At 34.6% G+C, this 23,806-nt stretch overlaps 1 protein-coding gene across 15 annotated transcripts in view; it reads right to left on the bottom strand.

Moving 5' to 3' along the window:
* Acap2 (ArfGAP with coiled-coil, ankyrin repeat and PH domains 2) overlaps positions 1 to 23,806 on the bottom strand; it is a 128,500-nt gene that overhangs the window by 38,715 nt on the left and 65,979 nt on the right. For all 15 annotated transcript variants that reach the window (XR_015441007.1, XR_015441006.1, XR_015441008.1 and 12 more), the window contains 6 exons: positions 18,915 to 18,973; positions 17,706 to 17,889; positions 14,206 to 14,250; positions 11,140 to 11,235; positions 8,343 to 8,417; positions 2,750 to 2,862 (listed from right to left, as the gene is read on the bottom strand). Coding sequence is in view for 12 of the 15 variants with exons in the window: in XM_013072029.3 (XP_012927483.1) it covers positions 2,750 to 2,862; positions 8,343 to 8,417; positions 11,140 to 11,235; positions 14,206 to 14,250; positions 17,706 to 17,889; positions 18,915 to 18,973 (572 nt within the window). In the remaining 3 variants the exon portion in view is untranslated. The remainder of the gene's footprint in view (positions 1 to 2,749; positions 2,863 to 8,342; positions 8,418 to 11,139; positions 11,236 to 14,205; positions 14,251 to 17,705; positions 17,890 to 18,914; positions 18,974 to 23,806) is intronic.

Raw genomic sequence — 23,806 nt, 5'->3', positions numbered from 1 at the left:
CACCATGAGGCCCTCACTAGAGCCCACACAATATTGGACTTTCACACTCTAAAACTATAAACTAAATAAATCTCTTTTCTGAACATCCTTTAAAACTTCCTTTCTTTACTGAAAATTAGGGTATTGTACCATGCTATTTTTATATCTAAAATGTTCCCCATGTGTTCAGAGGTGAGGCCTTTTGTAAGGTGACTGGATCACGGGGCACTGTATCATCAGTGAATTGATCCATTGATGAGTTCATAATTGAATGTGCTGCTGGGAAGCGGGGCCAGGTGGAAAGAGTCAGGTCACTGGGAGCATGACCTTGAAGGGTGTATTCTTACAGCTGCTTCCTCCCCTTTCTCTCTCTGATTTCAGGCTGCCATGAGGTAAGCAACTGTCCTCCATCATGCCCTTCTACCATGAAGTTTCTGCCTCAAAGCCAAATGACCATAAACTGAATCCCCCGAACTGTTACCCAAAGTAAATCTCTTCTTTAAGTTAGAGGTGTTGGGTACTGTGACCAGTAACAAGAAAGATAACTAATGCAAGCTACAAGTTACGGTTCTGGTCAACAACTCTCATCTCACTATATACAAACAAGTGGCATATCTTTCTAAAAGCCTAATTTCCAAAGGCAGTCTCTTTTTCCTATTGCAGATGGTAGAAACATGTCTACAACTGAGGATTTAACAGTTATACCTGGGCTGGGGATTTAGCTCAGTGGTTGCGGCGCCTGCCTTGCAAGCGCAAGGTCCCGAGTTCCATCCCCGGTACCAAAAAAACCCAGTTATATCCAACTTCATTTTATTTATATTTAATGTTATTAATAGAATTCATAAAACAAGTAATAGAAAAGGAAAAGGTCCATACTTAAAACGAAATTCATATTCTCCTACTACCCTAAAAGCGGTACAATTTTCCACTAACACTTACTGTTCTTCGTTTTGAAGTCTGAGATATTTCTTAAGGAAGTATTCCATGAAAGTTCATTTCTTTTCTTCTTAACATAATGGTATGTTTCTTTGCATTTATTATATTTTCATTTTGGTAAACTTTAAGGAGGTTGTTTTGAAATGTGAAGGTTAAAATTTAATTCTAACATTACATCATAAAATTATATTGGTTGAGTAATCTTTATTATAAAGATTCACCAATCACAGTAATATTTTTCTTTAATTTCCTATTCTAGCTACAGAAACTTGCCAGGTAAGACTTAAAAGATTGTCTTAATTTTTCAGAGGTTAGAAAACAATTTTAATTTTTCATTTTTACTTTATAATAACTGGGAACATTGTTTCTAACCTGGTCACTTAAGTTGGTCCTCCTATGTTTGTTATTAGTTTTAAAAGTTCTACATACCTAACTTGAAGAGACTTAATATCTAAGATAATCACTGTTCTTTTTATTTTATATTCACCCTCAGGTAAAGAAAACTTATTTCAAATAAAATCATGTGCCATTTAAACATTCATCAATATCAAATGCTAGAGAAATGCTCAATAAATCAGACATTTGGAAATATTGCTGTTTTTTCTAACCTAAACTGAGAAATCAAAATAAGCATATTAGGAACCTATTTCAATAAAGTATTGAGTGTTTCAATTTAATTTTACAAAAATATATACTAACTTAAACTTACCAAGAAATTTCTATTTATTTTACTCTTTTTTTAAATACAAAACTAACCTCTATGATTAGACAAATTCATATCCTGTTCAAGTAATAAAATATACATATTTCAGCCAATATTATAATATTAAATCAATCAGGATCTAAATACTACTCTAAGTTATTACAAAATTATCCTGACTACATTTTTTTTTTGGTACCGAGGATTGAACTCAGGATCTTGCACTTGCGAGGCAGGTGGTGGAACCACTGAGCTAAATCCCCAGCCTGACTACATTTTTTTGACAAAAAAAAAAAAAAAATTAGGTATCCTTGCATAAGATTAATCACTGATTTTCAGAACAATGTTCCTGAGCTTTGTAATTATTTGATGCTTTAAGGTCTGAAATTATTTCCATTTACTGTATCAATACAGGTAAAAATAAAATAAAACATTTCATGTATTCATTCTTTTTTCTTTTTTTTTTTTTTGGTACCAGGGATCGAACTTGGGTCCTTGCACTTGCAAGGCAGGCAGCAGAACCACTCCTGTATTCATTCTTATAACAGACATTTAGTGAATTTATATTTTGTAAAAAATTAGCAAAAATTCAAAATTTTTGGTATCCATCAAGTTTAGAATAAAGGAGCAATCATTGCCATAATTATCCCATATGAAAAAAAAAATTCCATTTCCTTAAGCTCCTAATTAATTAGTTATTACCAAAGACCAAACTTTCGGGCCACCTTGCTTAACAATTCATAAGCAAACACCAGGAAAAACATACATAAACATCAGACAGTGGAGGAACCAAAAACAGAAAAAGCCCACTTATTCTATTTATCAATTATATTCAACATATAGTTTTTTCTGCGATCTATTTTGTAATAAATGAGAGGCAGTTCATATTCAAAAGTCCCTACAGACCAAGAATTGCAGAAATTCTCTTTGCTTCTTCCTTTAACCCTTGCTTAAATTGTAGAATTAAGAATTAATGTCTTTATTTTTTTCCTGCTTCTAATAGCCATCTTTTCAATGGACCCCAGGAATTTAAACAGAAGTTAGGGAATTATGAAGAAAAGAGTTGCCAAATCAAGGGGAAAATCAGAAACTACAAATCCAGAAGGAGAAGGACTAGTATTTGAACTATGTTACCTGTTCCATGTTTTGAAGGCATTGCTGGCTCGTTTGAACAGATATCCTTCCATGACTATGCCATTTGCAGCGTCTACATTGTATTCTAACTTAGAATCATCACTGGAGAAATCCTAGACAAAATTACACACAGAAGTTTATGGCTTGACACATTCCCTAGAAAAATAAACTTATCCTAGGGAAAGAGCTCAAAAGGAAGAAAGTCTTATTAAGATGATTATGAAAACTATATTCATAAGAAATGGGGAGAGAGATCCAAATGATCGATATTGAGGACTGCTTCAACACATTTAAAGTATTTCAGTTTAATGGACTATCATGCAATAATTATTACAGTGATGGTGTAAAAACAGGTGATTACATAGAAAATATTATAAAAGAAAATAAAAATATAAATTGTATTAAAAGGGAAAATAATATACAAATAGACAAAGAGAACAACCAAATATTACATACACTATTATCTTTAAAATGGTTTTCTTTTATGCTATTTTATGGTGATATGTGTCAATAAAATTTTAATGGCATATGGATACATTTAATTGGGATTATTTGAATCTACACTATTTACTAAATATATTACTACCATGGTAGCTTTTTAATCTGATAGTAGTAACTCTATTATTTTAAAAAATCAGAAATAGTGTAAAAGAACTGCAGAATTTTTTTTTCTTTTTTTGCTAAAATAAAATTTAGTTTTACAAAAGAGAAGGACCTTAAGATCACAGTTTAGTTTGGGCATGTTGAGCCCACCTTTTTATGAGGACTATGGAATTACTCATAGTCATATTGTAATAATCATTCAAGTCTATATTTGAATGCAATTCAAACTTTCAGTTTTCCTCCAAAGAGTTACAAAACTCAGAAATCAGAAATCCAATATTCAAAATATTTCCTATCAAAGTTTCAAACCATTTTGAACAAAACTCCAAGATTATGGCTATCACGGCACATTAAATCTCTAAAAACCAGTCTTAGAACTGTCAAAGTGACTCCTGCACCAGTGAGTAAAATTAGAATGCTACCTGTCTTGAGAAACATTTTGGCAAAAGCTGGATGAACTGCCTGCTGAGAATACTGAGATGTGAGGGACCTGCATTAGAGGGAAGGCAGAGTGAGAATCACCCAGGGACCTTCCAAATCCAAGAGTCTACTAAGATATGAGAAAGAAACAGATTGAATTCAGAAATTTTTTGAAAATTTTAAATCTCCTGGTATCTATTTCAAACTCTGATATAACATAAAATGATCAAATGAAGCAGAATGTATAAAGGCATCTTCACATGTTGTCCTACTTTTTTCTTTGAAAAAGCATCAGAGAAACTTTTAATTCCCTCATTTAAAATTTATTTGAGGGTATAATTTTTTTTAACAGTACTGGGGATCAAATCCAGGGCTTCAAAGCACTCTATCACTGAGGTATGTCCCCAATGTGAGCGACACTTTAATTATGTGGACAAGAATAAGTCAGCAGTAGGTAACAATGACATCTGTAACATTCTTGAGGTTTCATTTGTGACATCTGCAGTTTTATTTAATAGGCCTTATTCTACTTAAGACATAAAATAATGATGATGGGGAGGTAGCTCAGTGGGAGAATAGCTAGCACATGCAAGGCCCTAGACTCGATCTCTAGCACTGCAAAACGATAAAATAAAATGAGATATAAAATAAGACTTCCTAATAATATCAAGAATCAACAAATATGACTACATCAAATTATAAACCTTCTGCACAAGAAGGGAAACAAATCAACAGAGTGAAGAGACAACCTACAGACTGGGAGGAAATCTTTGAAAACAGAATTATCGAGAGAACTACAAATAGCCAAAAAATGCTCAACATTTTTAGCCTTTACAGGAATGCAAATCAAAACTACATTGAGATTTCATCTAACCCCTGTTAGTATGGCTATCATTAAGAATGCAAAAAAGGGTCAGGGATTTAGCTCAGCGGCATAGCGCCTGCCTGGCAAGTGCAAGGTCCCAAGTTCTATCCCTGGTACCAACAAAACTAAATAAATAAATAAACAAACTGGCACTGTTCGTGGGACTATAAACTAGTACAACCACTACGGAAATCAATATGCAAATTCCTCAAAAAACTAAAAATAGATACATATACCACACATTGGTACATTCCCAAAAGAATTAAAGACTGCACACGATAGTGATACATGCATGCCCATGTTTGAAGTGGCACAATTTACAACAGCTAAGCTGTAGAAATAGGCTACATCTCATTAATAGATGAACAGATAACAGAAACGTGGTATATGTACACATGGAGTATTATTCCACTCTAAAGAACAAAATCATGTTATTTACAGGAAAATCAATGAAACTAGAGACCCTCATGTTAAGCAAAATAAGCCAGTCTCACAGTTAAATATTGCCTGTTTTCCCTTATATAAGCAATATGAAAACAAATGTTTTAAAAATAAATAAAGGAGAAATGACAGAAACTAAACTTTTAGAGATAGGCATGGGGATCAGGAGGCAAGGGAGAGGACAGTAACAGGGATAAAAATAATCAAAATATACTAAGCAAATCACATTGTTCTGTAGCACTAATAGGCACCAATTAAAAAAATTACCAATTTGGATCTTTCTAGAGTAGTGCTATACATTTTAGTAGTCATCATTTATTACAAAGTGAGTGTCCAAGGGAAAAAAATGAGATGTTTCTCTATTTTTCAATTATATTTCTTGAGATAATTTAAATCTTCAACTTATTCACCATTAATATCAATTAATATTTGAAGTATTTAAAATATGACAGATTATAGTACTTATATGTAAAAAAATTAAGGCTATATATGGGCTAATTAAAATGTATGAAAGATTTTATAAATAACGCTGGATGAAATGCATTCCATCAGAATCTGACTGCAGTTATCTGACAACAAATGAGGAAAGAATACTCTAAGGTAGTGATGAGGAACATTTAGAGCTTTCAATGATAACAGTCTACTGTGATAAGCCTCCCATAGGTTTGTCACTGCTCTGAGGCAAAAAGATAAATGGAAATTGGAAGGCAACGAGGTCAACAGAGCAAGGCATCCAGCTTTCACCTGGAGGTCCTTTGACCATCAGGAGAGCCTGAGTTTTCATGTGGGGCCCAAGGGATGCAAGGCTAAATCAAGGATGGTCAAAGAAGCTTTTCTAGAGAAACTGCAAGGCAAGAAAGACCACTGTCACTTCCATTTGAGATTATGAAAAGGGTCCTAGACAACAAGACAGCACAAAAAAGGTAAAAGATTAGAAAGGAAGAAACAAACTATCATTATTTATGAATAAGACTTTGTACTCAGAATATCCAAAAGAATCCAGAGATAAATCAGTATTAAAAGAGAATTAGCCTGGCAACTTAGCAGGACTCTGTCTCAAAATAAAAATGCTAAAAAGGACTGGGGATCTGCTTAACCGTACCGCAAATGCCTGGCATGTGTGAGCCCCTACATCTGATCTCTAGTACCACACACACAAAAAAAGGACAAATCAAAACCACAATGAGATGTCAATTACCTACTATCACATGGGCAAAACTACACTTACACTACAACAAGGTGACAAGGAGCAACAGGAACTCACATAGTGATATCTGCCAGGAATGGAGTAACATTCTAGAACACAATTTAGCATTAGCCACTATGTATGAACGTACATACACTCTCTTGAGGCAGCAGCTATATTCCTTGTATAAATCCACCAGAAAGTATCAAAAGGCATGGATACAAATGCTCATAGCATCACTTCTTCAGCTGATCAATGTCAATTCCTTAAAAAATCTAAATAATTACATTAGATATACTTTCCCTTAAACTTCAGTTGATTGGACTTTTTTTTTTTTACCTGTAATGCAGCCTTATGTCAGCATTTAAGGGAAGAATAAAGATAAGTATTCATGATGAGCAAAAATAGTATTATTTTATTTAAAGGAAAACAGTTGTATATGGTTTAAAATCAAATAATCTAGTCCCAGATTTAATAATTCACCAGTTTTGGACTTTCAGTATAATAGTAAACTATGCTCATAATAGGAAAAGATATTAAAAGATTTATTTTAAAAAATTAGTTTAGGAAAATATCACAAATTTCTATACATGTTGTGATCTCGCATTTTAATTAAAAATGACTGGTCCCAGGCCGGGGATTTAGCTCAGTGGTTTCGCCACCTGCTGTGCAAGCACAAGGACCTCAGTTTGATCCCCTGGTACCAAAAAAAATGATTGGTCCCAATTTTTAAGTCTTTTCATGAAAATGTCACTAAAACAACTTGCAAAACATCATGTTTTATACCCTTAATATACACAAATTTTACTTGTCAATTTAAAAAAATAAGTTTCTCAAAAGTTTATATTACTTAAAACGAAAGAACATATGGAATTAGTATCATCTGACAATAACTAGGGAGTAACTAAAGATGGCCTGACAGAAAATCTTTCCTTTTTTTAATACTATTTCTCTGAGCATGAATAATCCGTCAATTAAATTTTTCTTACTTTTATTACTGATTTTGCTTTTTTTCCTCATACATCTTCTATGTCAGATTTAGTCTATGAGTATTTTAAATTCTAAATAAACAGGACCGGGGATGTAGCTCAGTGGCACAGTGCCTGCCTGGCAAGCATGAGGCCCTGACTTCAAATCCTGATACAAAAAAAAAAAAAAATCATCTAAATAAACCATAACAGCCAGGCATGGTGGTGCATGCCTGTAATCCTAGCACTTGGGAGGCTGAGGGAGGAGGATTGCCAGAAGTTTAAGGCCAGCCTAGGTTACATAGTGAGTTCAAGGCCAGTCTGAATTACACAGTGAGACCATCTCAAAAAAAAAAAGGAATAAATTCTAAATAAACCATAACAAAAGTTGATTTGTCTGCTCAATACCAAGAGAACAAACAGATTTAAAGCAAACCAGAAAGCATCTTGTGATATATGTGTATTACTGCATTCAAACTCCAACTGTCTCCTTTTATTTTCAGATTACTGCAGAAAAGAATCACTAAGATAAAATAGAGTTATGTTGAGTTTCAGGCATGTCACATTCAACTCTAGCAATAAAAACGTTTTTAATGTTTTTCATTTTTAAAATTTTTACAAATTAAGTTTAGCTATGCTTAGGCAATTTAACAAGCAGTGCAAATTTTAGCACCACAGGAAAGAGAGCCAGTGTTGCCTTAGGGTGCCTGCAACTAGAAAGTCTAGAACACTGACACTAAGATCCACATTCATATTCTCTCTCTCTCTCTCTCTCTCTCTCTCTTAAATAAGGCTGGAGGTATCCTAAAAAAAACTATGAATAGTAATATTTTAAATTCTAAGGGTCATCTTTAACTTAGTTATGTCCCTAAGAGAGTAAGATTTTTTATGATGAGAGCATGGCTCCCAAAACACTTTGATCTGAAAGGATAATAAAATTTATACCTTAACATCTTAAACCTATGTTTCACAAAAAGAGGAGGAATTTATCTATATTATGTTGTAATTAAAGCAACTCAAAGGATTTGTTCCAACACAGTGGTACCTTGTTTAAATCAATACTAATCAAGCAACTGCATAAAACAGAAATTAACTTTTTCCTTCATGTACCTTTTGTTGAATGGTGGAATGTTTTTGTTCCATCTCCCTTTTCTCCTTTGCTGCATCCACCACCAGTCGATCCAACTATAAAATGGGGTAAAGATTAAATTGTAGACTTAAAAATCAAAGAAAAAAATGTAAGGTTTTTTCAAACTATATTCCAATATATTACATAGAAAAACAAGCAATACGTCATTCAATTTATCTAAAAAGGCATTTTGGCTAAATATTAAAGTTTACATTTTTTTCTGGTATTAAAATCCTCCTTGGGAAGGTCCTTATCTCTTCTAGAGAGGAGGTTTCCAAGAACAGTGCCAGTGCCAAGCATGCACAACAGGGGGCCTCATCTTGGGCACTGCATGATAACATGTTTGGTTCTTGAATAAGGAAATGACTATCGTATGCTTCCTGCTGATGCACTCGGCAATTTCTGGTTATTACAATCAAAATTATAAAGAAGATACACTGGTATTTCCCAGTGTCCCAGAGAGCAAAATGTAGTGCAGCTGAGTTAGTGCAGCCAACTCACACAAGTTCACACTAGCAGACACTGCCCGTCATTCAAGATGTGTTAGCTTTGCAAGTTGGCTTCCTAAAGGTGCATGCAAATCTAAATGGTAGAAAAAATAAATGATCAAATGAAATTGCTTAAAGAAAGAGTAATAATAAAAGAATAGCAATCCTTTGCTTTGAGGTGCCATTATCTACTGCGTTACCCACAGAATATCCCAAGTGACCACCTCCAAATAGGCCCTATTATCCACTAGGCACTACAGGCAGTATGGCTTATTAGGTATTTTTCAAGAGCCTGCAAACTTATTTGACATTTGAAGTATATAAAACTGAATTTAGTATATGTCTAAAAATAAATTTTTATTTCTTGTCAAGTACAATTTCAATTCATACTGTTTTTCAAAGTCTTACTGAATGTAAGATGAGAGTGCAATCTAATGTTTGATAGGATATGAGGAGTGCCTACAACCTAGGAAGGTCTTACCTTCCTGAAAGTCTGGGGTAGGCTCCTGTCTGTATGCTCCCATAACATCCTGTCCTTCCTCTGTATGGTGGGAAAGCCTAGCTGTTCCCAATATCTATTTTCTTTTTGTTCCAATAACAATAGAATTGTCAAATTCTATATATCATATTCTGGCATTAAGGCTGTATTTCCCAGGTTTCCTCACAGCAAGTGTGACCTTGACTAACCACCGGCCACGGGGATGTACACAGAGGTGACATGTACAATTTCCAGGAAATGTCCTTAAGGCAAGAGAATGTGTCCTTTCCCTTTCCTCCTGACTGCTAGCTAAAATTTGAGAATGATGGCTAGAACTTGATTAGCTATTATGAACCATGAGACAGAATAAATTAAAACACAAAATAAGCCTGGGTCTCCATGAATCAAGGGACCACAATACCACATCTTTGCTTTTACATACAAGAAATAAAATTCTATCCTTCTGAACTACTAGTATTCTCATTTTTCTATCACTTGCACACAAACCCAATCCCAAATGATACACACAGAGCATTCAGCACAGAGGTGAACAGTCTGGTGACTTGTTGGTTTCTTTCAATTAAGTTAAACAGAAACAGGAAACCGATCTGTATACTTCACAACATAAGCCCTGAACATCACACCTAGCCCACATCATCTCAACACACACACCCTACACATACACTCTGAACAGTGAATCCCATTCCCATTCCTATCTTACCTTTCTCTCTTCCCTAAACCATATCTTTCATCATTAATCCCCTGTCCTCAAAAAGAAAACTGACTGGTCCGGGGATTTAGCTCTGTGGTTCTGGCGCCTACCTCACAAGCGCAAGGTTCCGAGTTTGATCCCCAGTACCAAAAAGAAAAAAAAAGAAAACTGATTGCTCTGTGCCCACTCAGGGATGCTACAAGGTTAGCCAGGTGTTGTGGTGCAAGTCTGTAATCCCAGCACTAGGGAGGCCAAGGCGGGAGGATCACAGAGTTAAGGCCAGCCTGAACTACAGAGTGAGACCCTGTCTCAAAAAAAAACAATACAACTAAAAAAGGAAACTGAACAATCTTGGCAAAGACAACCACCTAAAAACCTACACCATTAAATCAAGAAAGCTCACCAATGAATAAAAACAACGGCCCCAGGGGCTGTGAGTATAGCTCTGTGGTAGAGTTTGCCTGCCATGCACAAGGCCTTTGGTGCAATTCCCAGCAACCTCCCACCAAATAAGTTCCCCAACACACTGAATATATATTTCTGATAAGATGTGAAAAAATTTTCAGCAAAATGAAACTTCCATAAATATAATTCCCTTGTAGTATAATTTTAAAACATGCACATACACACACACACACACACATGGAAAAAAGAGATACCTAAATGTAGTCTATGTAAAATGAAAAAGTTTCTGGGGGGGTCTATAATCCTAAAATTCTAAAATTTCATTATTCAAATAATAAAACATGAGTTTTGGAAAATAAAAAGATGTATAAATCAAATGAAATGTAAACTAGGACAGTAACTCAATTATTCAAGTGTAAAATATTAAAAACTAAATCTAGCTATGTATACGTGAGAATAGACAGTGTATTTTTACATTCACCTTTTTACTACCCTCATATACAATCTATAACATAAGGTTATTTTTAGCTCTAATTTCATTTCTGGTTATATATTTAACTCACATATAAATATGCTCCAGGACCAAACTTCTTTATGAAGTAAATGAAATGTCAAATCCCCCAATATGCTACATTTCTTCAAAAATATAAATATCAATGTACGGTATAGAATCAAGTTATATAGCTCAACATTACCTGTGCTCCAAGGTCTTTCATGTAGGGCCCAAGTTCACTAAACAGATCATATCCTTGATGAAAGAAGGCCAAATGTGCATACATAAAGGATAACATCTAATAGGGAAAATAAAGACTGCCATTTTAAAATCCAATCCTAGACAAATACTAGGAAATATTTTAAAGTCCTTGTCTTATTTAATGCTTAAATATTATTTCAAAAGAGCCCATAACGTCACACCTATTTAAAATTAAACTGTGTCATTTTTCTTAGGAGCATTTCATAAATATTTGCAAATACAATGAGAATTTTGTTTTAAAGAAATTTCCCAATGGTTGGAAACTTTGCCCCAAATTTGTATTTGTTTAGACTGTATCTCGGTACACAAAATTTATATAGCTATTCAAATAATGAAATTTTTAAGTTTCACTATCTTCCCAGGCACATTATTATTTAACTATGTGCTCCTTGAACTAAGCTCACTGATAAACCTTAAGCAAATAAGACAAAAAATAAAAAGAAAAAACATAAAGCTCTCAAAATAAACAATCATAAACACTTTACAACCAAGCACAACCTAAACTAACAAAATCCTCCTGTAATAAAATGAATTAACAGACTGTCGATTTAGAGATTTCTTTATATTCATTCCACAAATCCAAAAATGACATTAAGGAATGTTTTTTCCAAGGTTTTTCTGTATATTACTTGTCCATACAGAAAAATCACCCTTACTTTATTAGTTGAGTTTTTACATGGGAAGGAATTATATAAAATGAATAGTGTTGCAAGAATCATCTGACCTCCATGTTTTTAGTAAGATGTATTTGTTTAATTCTCTGAAGTCTAAAATTGGTCATAAGGTTCTTAATATTCAAGAATCCTCCAAAGAAAATTTTGCTTCCAAGAGAAAAAAACAACTAAATAAAAAAATGATCAAAGATAAAAGGATAAAACTCACAAGAGGAAACTTTGATAATGGTTTGTGTGTATAATTTTTTAAAAACCACTAAATTGTTGAAAAAAATGGGGGAAGGAATAGGGCTACATTAAATGTAAAATATGGCTACATATCAAAACATATTATAGGCATATTAAGACAAATAATAAACCAGGAAAAAAAGGATGACAAAGAGTTAATATGTAGGTGGTGTCACAAATCAGTATGAAAAAATAAACACTTCAACAGAGTAAGACACCAAAGGGTATATAGGGTACAGATGTGACAAAAAAAAGGAGTTCAAACAAATTTGTATTAATGAAATGCAAAACTAAATAATGAGATCACAATTTCTATCTGCCAATGGGGTAGGGGGAGGGAAACTGTAATACTCATTGTTGATAAAATGTGAAGTATTTATTTACACACACTGTTAGCGGAAATACAGTATAATTCTTAAATTTGACAATATTTTTAAAAACTTATTCACTATTTAAACCCTCTAAGTGATCCCGTCTTTAAATCTATCCTAAGACAATAATCAGATTACTCACTAGAATTATTACTACCATGCTAAGTTTTAACTCAAAAACATGGAAATTACTTCAACATCCATTAATTGATGAAGATAATTTATGGTATATTCAAGGTCAGCAAACTATAACTTACAAACTATCCAGCCCTACCACCTGTTTTTGGATGACCTATAAGGTTAAAAATGGTTTTTACATTTCTAAATGACTGAAAGAAAATGAAAAAGACACATGAAATTTATGACAAGTGAACACTATATGGAATTGGAATTTCTGTGACCAGAAATGAAGTTTTACTGGAACACAGCCATGACCATTCATTTTCATATTAGCTATGTCTGCTTTCTCATTACAAGGGGACAGTTGAGTACGTGCAACAGAGACCACACAGCCTGCAAAACCTACTATAATTACAAAAAAGTTGCCTATCTCTAGCCACAAAAGCCATCATTAAATATTACTGTCAACACATTACTGTCAATCTGGAAAACAAACAGGGAATAAATATCATCATCTTTAAAAAACACCAAATACAATGTACTTTCCTGATAAGACACAACATAAATATGAACATAAAAATTTACGAAAAAGCTAGGTAAGAACAAGGATCTAAAGCAATTTAAATACATCTTTGCCAGACATGGTGGTGCACACCTGTAATCCCAGCACTGGAGAGGCTGAGGCAGGAGGATCTGAAAGTTCAAAGGCTACATAGTGAGTTCAAGGCCAGCCTAAACTACATATGGAGGCACTGTCTCAAAGAAACAAAACAAAACAAAACAAAACAAAACACCAGCCTTTGGGGGAAAAAATAACTTCAGCAAATAAATTCAGAGGAAAAATTATTTTGAAGGCTCCCAGAAAGACTTCAACACCACATCAAACCATACCCTGTTCACTTTCTTGTTAGCTTTAAGATCCAAAGAACAAAAATGAAAACAAAACAGGATAAATAAAAAATATACATCATCATCAACATGGATAAAAGGCTCAGGAAAAATAACAGCAATCCTGAAATTTCACCCACTGGTTTTGGTACTGCATACCAGGGAGCAAACCAAAAGGCTGAAACATTATCAACCTTGAGGGTAAATTCTTCAAATGATCTACTCCTGTAAGTCCTCAATCTCAAGTTCAGTATTTTAAAAATCTAGAGGAAAGTATAAATATGTTAAAAGTGGTTGCACAGAAAGTTTTAAAAAGTACAAATGAAAGTTCAAAATGTAAATGTAGTAGGATTATATTTTTATAAATTTCAAAACAAATTCAGAAATATTCTCAAGTTTTTAACAACAGCTGCTTCCAGTTATTCACCAAACAGTACTGGGCATCTAGTACACAGCATCATGTTAGGATAAAATGAAAACAGTAACAAGTCTGTCTTTACAGAGCTAGAAGTACGGATATGAATAGGTAAGATACACATAAATAATTGTAACATGAAGGAGACATGATATAAGAAACTACTTTGATATAAGAAGTACAAATAAAGATAAAAAGGAATAGCAATTATGAAACCTGGAATGTATATTTAGTAGATGCTCCTATAAATACTTAAATATGTACAGTTTCATATTAAAATATTTAAAATATCATTTCAATTAATATCTTACTGATTTTAGGATTTCTGATCTCCGTTTTGATTGAAGAACATTAATCTGAGGGAAAATACACTTGATTAATCACTCATGCATCATTTTAAAAACTAATCCATAATACAATATTGCAATATTTGCATATTCTAATAGTTCAATTCTTTTCTAAAAATGAAATAAAAACAAAACTCAAGTTTTTCATCTTTTGACCCTCATTCTGCAGAAACAGTTAACATAAACATACCAATGAAATTCTGAACCATCTTTGAGCTCAATGAAAAATTAGCCACTTAAGTTACAATATTGTAGCGATAGAACTATTTTGACTTTTTTTTTTGGTACCAGGGATTGAACTCAGGACCTTGCACTGGCAAGGCAGGCAGTGGAACCACTGAGCTAAATCCCCAGCTCCTATTTTGACTTTTGGACTTCTGAGAATTCCATCTTTTCTCCACCCTCCTTATTCTACTTGCACATCAAGGCTCAATATATAGCCTCAATGCAAATTCAAGTTCTCATCACATCTTTCCTGGACTTTGCAGTAGTCTACGAACTACTCTCTCGCGTCCATTCCTAGTCCCCTATGGTCCATTCTTACACAGGCACCATTACCGCTGGCTTAAAACCCCCTCAGTTCCTACCATGTTGAGTAAGGCCTGCTATGATGAGGTCCCTGCCTGCCTCTCCAACCTAGTTTTCTATTAGTTTCCTCCTTTCTGTACTGCAACCACAGCCCAAGACTGTCCCCATCTCAAAGCCTTTGTCCTAGCTCTTCCACCTACATGGAAGGTCGCCTGTCTTCATGAGTATGAGGCTGACTCTCACCAACCAGGTCTCAAATTCCATTTCCTTACAAAGGTCTAATGCGGTCCCTTACACATTGTTTAGTACATAAACTTTCTTTCTTTAACCTTATATCTTCTTATGGTCTTTTCCCAGGCTAAAGTATAAGTTCCATGAGATCAGAGCCATTCCTTATTCTCAGCTTTAGTCCCCAGGCAGCACATAATAAACACTCAATAAATATTTGTTAGAGTAGTGGATCTTAAATATTTTAATTAGACTAAACTTATTGAAAGATCAGTAAATTAAGAGAACTGCTTTTTGGGATCCTCTTCCAACTCTAGAAACATGATAAACATTTTTGTCTGTTATTAAATATCAGCTTAATGAAATAAAATGCTTATCTAAATCATTCACTTTTGTTAATATTTTCAAGATTACAGAGTATCTCTTTATATGTCCTTCCTACTGAATTCTCTGCCTACTTTTTAAGATAATTTAAACCACTGACTAGAAAACAAAAACCAAGAAATGGTTAAATAACCTTTCTCAACTAAGCATTAGTTTCTTCTACATATGTTTCTCAAGATATTGTTGGGTGAAGAAGCTAACTTAGAACTGTCAGATGAACACCAAATGAAGCAGGTAATTTATCAGGTATAAGTTTGAAAATAATAAATATTTTAGCTAAATGCTTTCCTACACAAAATTCATAACATTTAAGTCTTTCACTCTTTGAAAAAACATTTACTTCATATATTTTTGCCAACCACTAAACTACAAACTAGGGACACAATCTAAGAATAGAAAAGATATAAATACATGTTTACAGTAAATGTGGTCAGTGAGCTAACTGCACTGCATATGAAAATATTATGGCAACACAGATAGAACAGAGGTGAGAACAGTTCATTCTGCCTGGAGAAGATGTGAGTAACTCCGACCACAGGCCAGAGTGTGAATCAGAGATGGGCAGGAAAAACAGTGCAAAAAAAGGCCATGTTTATGAGAACATCCTACTAATATTCTAGTTGAGAAGCAGCAAGACTGGTACAGCGGCAAGGGGAAGGAAAAAACCATATTTACGAAGTATATAAGAGGAATTTCCAAGATATTTTGGTGGCTATCACCCATTTTGAACTTCTATGAGAATAAGCGGGTAATGTCACATACTTAGAAAAGGCCAAGAGAGAAAGAAAAGCCATTTTGGAAGATGACAGATCTCAGTTTTAGATACTGAATGTGGTACTTCTGTGAAAAATGGATTTTGTCATTTATGTACAGGTAGCAATTAGAGCCTAAGACATGATGAGACTGTCAAGAGAGTAATAAAGAAAAGAACAGAACCAAAATGGAACCCTTAAAAGGAGACTAAAAAGTAGACAGACAAAGGAAAAAGTTCAAGGCAGAAACCAAAAAGAAGCAAGAGAACCTAAAATTGAGTTTCAGATAAATCAAGATAAACATATTTCAAGAAGCAGAGTGTGATCTACCATTTCAGTGAATGAGAACAGTCACATGGGCCAAGGACTAAAATACATGTAATGAGTAAGACCTGTGCATAGCCATGTCAGCGAAGGGTGCTGGGAAGGCCGAGGAATTACTTGCAGAAGGAAGGAGCACGAACGGCAGGCAGAAAACAAGACAGACTCTTTCATTCTAGAAGCCTTTCATCCATGAAGGGAACAGACTGCATTTTTAACAATTTAACTTCCCACAGGAACTTAGAGAAAACTTCAAGTTCATTTTCTACTGTTTTGCAATTACTCAAAGTCATGTTTGCAATTAATCAAGTCACTTTTTACCACTAATTTGTGTATACTTATGTTTTTCTTTTTAAGAAATAATCTGTGATCACTGTGAAGCCAACCGTCTCTGAGGTCACGGCTGTTTGTATCAGGAGATCTGGGCAAGATAATTCCCTAACCCTTAAAGCTTTTAAGCTTTGAACTCCATGATATATAGACAGACATAGTGTACTTGTAAAATAATACATTGTGGGGTCATTTTCAATATGTCTCGAGTTCCACTGCAGACCTATCACATTCAAACTAGTCTCCATTATTCACGGGACAAGAAGGTCACTTAACACCTTACCAAAACCAACTCTCTAGCTTTTTCATTGGTTTTGGTTTTGGTTTTTTGAGGAGCTGGGGGTGGAACCCAAGGCATCACACATCGTAGGCAAGTGCTCTATCACTGAGTTACAACCTTCAAATCCAGATCTCTAGCTTTGAAAATGCACAACTGATGAAAAAAAGAAAAACACTATTCTAGAAATATTTTTCATTGAGTGATAAAGTGAGTCTTGATATCACAAAGAATCTAAAGAAATAAGTAAAAATGTGATAAACAAAGTATATATAAGGATGTTATTATTACAAACAATTATTTAAAGTTATAGTTTTACTACTCCAGTAAAAACTAGCAACACCTTAAAAGTCTGACAGTCAAGTATCAATTGGGAACTACATAAAATATTTACAGTAATTTTTAAAATGCTTTCTAAAAACATTTGAAAATGAGGGAAGTTTTAATTAAGAGGAAGAAATCTGAACTAAAGGCACACACAGAGTATGTACATACACAAAAGCATATATAGATAGGTGACATTTTTCCAGAAAACCTCATGTTTCAATTTTAAACTCAAAGAAAAAGTATTATTTACAGTGCAATCACTCAAAACTGACACCCTACTTAATAAGCACTGTTTGAAATCATAATAAAATATCTACCTGAAGTACATAGTCAAGGGCTATGTGTCGAAAACATTTTCTTGTTGCTGTAAGAATGTTTGTGGCTTCTTCAACTTCGTGCTGTTTGTTTCTTTGTACTTGGGCATTTTTTACTAATGCATTTTCCTTTTCTTCACTGACTTTTTCAAATTGCTTCTTGGCATCTTTGAATTTTCTAAGATCTCTAAAAAACAAAAACTTAGTGAAGCTTTCTTTCACGAAACTTTGTTATTTTAAAACTCTGGCAAAATAATTTTAGAACTTAATTCTTACGATCCTCCATTTATTTGTTTCATCATGCACTGATATGCACTAAGCTCTTCCAAATAAACCATATATTATTCCCCAATAATAGGTTCAGTAGCCCTTATCTCATCTAAAATGCTTGGGACCACAAAAGTTTCAGATTTCAGAGCTTTCTGGACTTGAGAATATCTGTATAGATTTTACCAGTTGAGCATCCCCAATCCAAAAATCCAAGCTTGGTGATCAAAAGGTTTCAGATTTTGGATTCAGAGCATTTCAGATTTCAGATTCAGGCTAGAGAATGCATATTATTTCAATCGATGTGAAAAAAATGATCAAATTAACAAAAAGATAAACTTAATTTTTTCTAAAAATAAATTCAGGGATATGTACCACTATTTAACTAAATGATTTTTTTTTTTTTTGGTACCAGGGATCCAACTCGAGACCTTGCGCCTGATAGGCAGGTGGTGGAACCACTGAGCTAAATCCCCAGCCTGGAGTCTTTGTTTTAATCTTGAAAGGCCACTAGATTTTTCTCTTTACATTAAAAAAATTTTTTTAACCCTATGTCACCCCTCACTACATATTTTGGACACATACTCATGGCCTAAAATCCTAAAATGATTCACTGAAAGACATGAAACCTGATTCTCTACAGTAACTCAGAAATAAATACAATATACGTTTTACAAAGCAAACAAGCAAAACTTTCAGCATTTTCAGTAATTTGTGGTTCATGATTTCTTTTAAAAGAAGCCACTTTCCAGATGCAATCATAAACTAGTTGCTTTTATTTCCCCTTCATTGCAACTAACTTACTCTTTTTTTTTCTTTTTTCTTTTATGAAAAAATAAAACTCTCACAACCAAATAATAAGAGGATAACAATAGTTATGACATGGTGTTTTGTTATCTTCAAAGCAGATAATCAGTACAAGACATATACCAAAAAGATTCTTACTCTTTAACAAAGTTCTGAAGCTGTGCCTTAATTGATCTTTGAGTTTGGTCAAACAGGATCTAAAATATAAAATGTAACATTGAGTGATTAGGAAAGTAAATAAAGAAAATCATTTTCTTGTACTTCTATAAATACCACATCCTTTCATCAATACTCCAATTCTCATAACATCCATATTTCTTCTTATTGAATACTAGCAAAAAAGCATTTTTTTTTTTTTTGGTACTGGGGATCGAACTCGGGACCTTGTGCCTGCAAGGCAGGCGGCAGAACCACTGAGCTAAATCCCCAGCCCCCAAAAAAGCATTTTTAAAACAACCTGGAACCAGTCAATTTCATCTAACTCAAAAATAAACTTGCTCTATTCACAGAGGAAAATGAATCTGTTTTAATATTTAAATAGAATGCTGAAACTGTAAAGCAACCCATTTTCTTAATTCTAATTCAGGGTTCTGGAGAAACTTAAAAGGATAATACCTATTCCACTCCATCTACTGCAGATGTGTCTTACTCCCATAGATGGAAGCACCCCAAATGAAAACTACTCAGAATGTCTCATAGCTTAGGTAGAGGTTTTCAATTTGAGAAGTCTTAGGAACTTAAACGTCACATATTCTGACTTCCTTTAAGTTAAAGGATAGCTAGTATTAGAGACAAGAATAAAATCTTATTCCTCAGGATGGTATTTTGCCCTACTTAAATGATGCCCCACACTTAACACTGATAGCTCTATATAAAGTCAATTTCATAGGACTTGTTAATGAAATTTTCAAGTACTATCATAATTTACAATTTAGAGTTTAAAAGTTTTAAAGTTTAAAGTTTTAAAGTTTCTCTAATTTACATTTAGAGTTTAAAATAGAGATAAATGGGAACAAAAATGAATGTTCAAACAACAACAACTATCTTGTGTCCTTCTAATTAGAAACAGCACTATGCTGGGCATGGTAATGTACACCTATAATTCCAGCTACTCAGGAGGCTGAGGCAGAAGGATGGAAAGCTTCAGCCCAGTCTGGGCAACTTAGTGAGACCCTGTCTCAAAATAAATAAAAAGACCTGGGGATGTAGCTCAGCGACAGAGTATTTGCCTAGCATCCATGAGGTGCTGGATTCAATTCCAAGGGGAGCAGAGAGGAAAGGAGGGGAGGAAGAATTTGATCACTCAGGTAGAATTGAAGAAATAGAATCTAGGTATTAAACACTGAATAAAGCTAAAGCTACACTAGCAATCCTACTCTTAAGTATTTGTCCAAAAGAAATTAAAACTTGGGTTCGTACAAGTACCTGTATGCAAATGTTTACAGCAGTTTTATTCCTAACTGCCAAATATGGAAACAAAATAAATATCCTTGAATCACAGAATGGAGAGGCAAACCATGGTATGTTCAGACAATGGAATACTACTCAGTAATAAAAAGGAATAATTATAAGTAGATACAACAGAGATGACTCTAAGCATATACTAAGTAAAATAAGTCATATTCAAAAAGCTACAAGCTGTACAAGTTGTATGACATTTAGGAAAAGGCAAAACTGTAAGAACAGAAAGCAAGGAGCTGGGGATTTAGCTCAGTGGTTTCGCCGCCTGCTGCGCAAGCACAAGGACCCGAGTTTGATCCCCGGTACCAAAAAAAAAAAAAAACAACAGAAAGCAAGTCATTTCCAGTGGCAGGAGGAAGAGTGGACTAAAGAAGGCAAAGAAGGACAATGTGAGAGTGTCCTGAGAGTTGATGCAACTGCTGAGCATCTTGATTGTGGAGACTTAAACATACGTATTTGTCAAAACCTATAAAGTTACACACCACAAGAAATCAATTTTGTTACATTTAAATTTAAAAATAACTTCAAAATATTAAGAACAAGAGTATAAATAAGAATCAACACATTTTTAATGAATGAAAAAGAAACAACATGATTATCTTAGTTGACTGAAAGCACAGCTATAGAAATACAAACTCCTGGGCCGGGGATTCAGCTCAGCGATTCCACCGCTTGCCTCGCAAGCACAAGGACCCAAGTTTGATCCCCAGTACCAAAAAATAAATAAATAAATTAAATTAAAATTTTTTAAAAAAAGAATACAAACCCCTTAGCAGAGTATGGTAGTGCATGCCTGTAATCCCTGCACTCTACAAGGCTAAGGAAGGAGGATCACAAGTTCGAGCTCAGCCTGGACAACTTAGCAAGACTGTGACTAAAAATAAAAAATTTTTAAATGGCTGAGGATGTAGCTTGAAGTTCCTGCGTTCTATCACCAGTGGGTGGGTGAGTTCAGTGAGGGGGAACAAGAAGGAGGGGGAAGAAGAGGAGGAAAGAAAGAGAAAAAGGAATGAGGGAAGAAATGGAGGGAGGAAAGGAAGGAAATATAAAACCCATGAAAAGGGAACACCTATGCTTCTCAGAAACACTACCCCAACATTTGTGAAAACTGACCACATTATAGGGCATAAAGCAAGGGTATGGCAGCACATAGAACACACTCACTGAGCTCAATGACATTAAGCTACACTGCAAAACTTTTGTTGGGAGGGTTGTTTGTTCTGTTGTTGCAGTGTGGTGCTGCTGCTGCTGGAGTTGGAACCAGGGCCTTGCACATGCGGGGCAGGCGCTCCACACAGAGCTACACTCCTGCCCACCACAAGGTATTCAGACAATAGCCACTGACAGGGACGGATCTCAAAAAGTTTATTCCAAGTGAAAGAAGTCAGTCAGTCTCTCTCTCCCTCTCTCGCTCTCTCTCACACACACATACACACAATACATGATTCCATTTATACGACATTACAGAAAAATTAAATTAGTTTATGGAAGATAATCAGAACAGTAAGTTCAACATGGCACTAGAAATTCTAGCAATGCTACAATCAGTCAAGAAATAAAAAGTGTACAGAATAGAAGTATAAAATTGTCTTTATAGTTGAAATGATCAATTATTTAGACAGCACTATAGAATCTACCAAAAGAATCTACTAGAACTAGTAAGTGAGTTTAGCAAAGTTGCAGAAACAAAGTCAACATGCAAAAATCAGTTGTATCTCTATATACTGGCAAAGACCAATTAAATATTGGACTTAAAAATAGCAATGACAAGAATGCTTAGGAAGAAATCTATCCCAAGGAAAAAAGAGTATTTTTTCCTGTGTATTATCACTGTTTTAAAACTCAAAAACATTACCATCTACATCCTCCAAAACATAGCATTATCAAAATAAATTTTATAGCCAGGCATGATAGTGTACATCTGTACTCCCAGCACTCGGGAACCTGAGGCAGGAGGTTTGCTGAGTTTGAAGCCAGCCTGGGCAAGATAGTGAGTTCAAGTCCAGCCTGAACTGCATAGCGAGACCCTGTCCCCAAAAAACCAAGAACTAATTTATTATATTAAATTAATTTTATATGCATTTGAATAGAATCAGAAGTATTTCAAGGAACTGATATATATTTATCAAGGAATTGATAAGTATGTATATATATATACATATATGCACATATATACACACATATACACACATATACCTATATATATATAAATGTCCCCCCTCTCCAGATAGGGTCTTGCTATGCTCCCCAGGTTGGTCTCAAACCAAGTAATCCTTCCACCTCAGCCTACCGATTAGCTGGGACTGAAGATGTATGCCACCATGCCCAGCTGCAGCCCATGCATACACATACACACACACACACACACACACACACACACACACACACGCACGGGGTTTTTTCCTATTAGCATGTATATATTTTTTTCTTTTTTTTCTTTTTCTTTTGAGACAGGATCTCTCTACATAGTTCAAGCTGGCCTTGAACTTATTATGTAGCCCAGGCTGGCCTTGAACTCATGGCAACCCTCCTGCCTCAGCCTCCCAAGTGCTGGCATTCCAGGCATCAGCCACCACGCCCAGCTCTTAGCCTGTATGTTTTTAATATCTTCAACAGAGTAAAAGTACGTGGTAAATTCAGAGGGAACTGTTGTTCTATCCACTACTTGCCAATTTCAAGCCATCCAGCTACAGTTCTTTATTTTTCTGTAATGAACTGCTGCACAGAACTGTCTCAATCAGCTACTACGTCAACACAATTCCTAAATCACTATACCTTGCTAAGAGAGAACTCAGTGTATCTTTTCACATGCTAAAAGTAAACAATTATAACCACTACCAACAGAAAAGCTGTGAGCTACAATAGACCTTTCTCCTTTAACTTTGGGTGTCTGGTATTTTGTCTCAGCAACAAGAAAAGTAACTAAGACAACTGATATTGAAAAATAAATAAAAGCAAGGCACCTGATTTGGCCTATAAGCCATAGTTCACTCTGGAAGAGTGGTTCTCAAACTATAGGGTACAACAGAATCACCTGGAGGTTTCTCCAAACACCAATTGTTGGCTTCCAGCCTTAGAGTATCTGTTTACTTTGACCTGAGTGGGCTCAGAGAACCTGGAGTTCCAACACATTTCCTATGGTATCAGTGCTGCTAAACCAGGGCTGCTCTGTAAGAATCACTAATATAAAACTCCAGCAATGGTTCTCAAACTTTACCAAAGGTCTGAATCACCTAGCATTTTAAAATTTTTAAATTCCTCCCATCCCTGAAGGTGCACACCACTCTTCCACCAAGAGGTAGTTTTTTCCCTTATCTATGAAACGGATATGGCCTATTATTAACACATGTTGTGTTACATATTTAAACAATTTATTTTACTATTATTTTTCCTTCATAATGAGTAACATTTGTATTAAATACTTACATTGATTCTGAAAAGTCATTTTATTCAGAAAACAAAAAAAGTACTCCAAAATTCTCTTCTTCAACCTAAACTTCTTTTCTCATCAAAAAGTTATTGAATAGGGCTGGGGTGCAGCTCAGTGGTAGCTTGCCTATTGTGCGTGA

Source organism: Heterocephalus glaber, unplaced genomic scaffold (genome assembly GCF_053883595.1).
Source record: "Heterocephalus glaber isolate CG9 unplaced genomic scaffold, H.glaber_assembly_v1.0 deba00001504, whole genome shotgun sequence".
Lineage (NCBI taxonomy): Eukaryota > Metazoa > Chordata > Mammalia > Rodentia > Bathyergidae > Heterocephalus > Heterocephalus glaber.
This window is presented reverse-complemented; position numbering and strand designations above follow the sequence as displayed.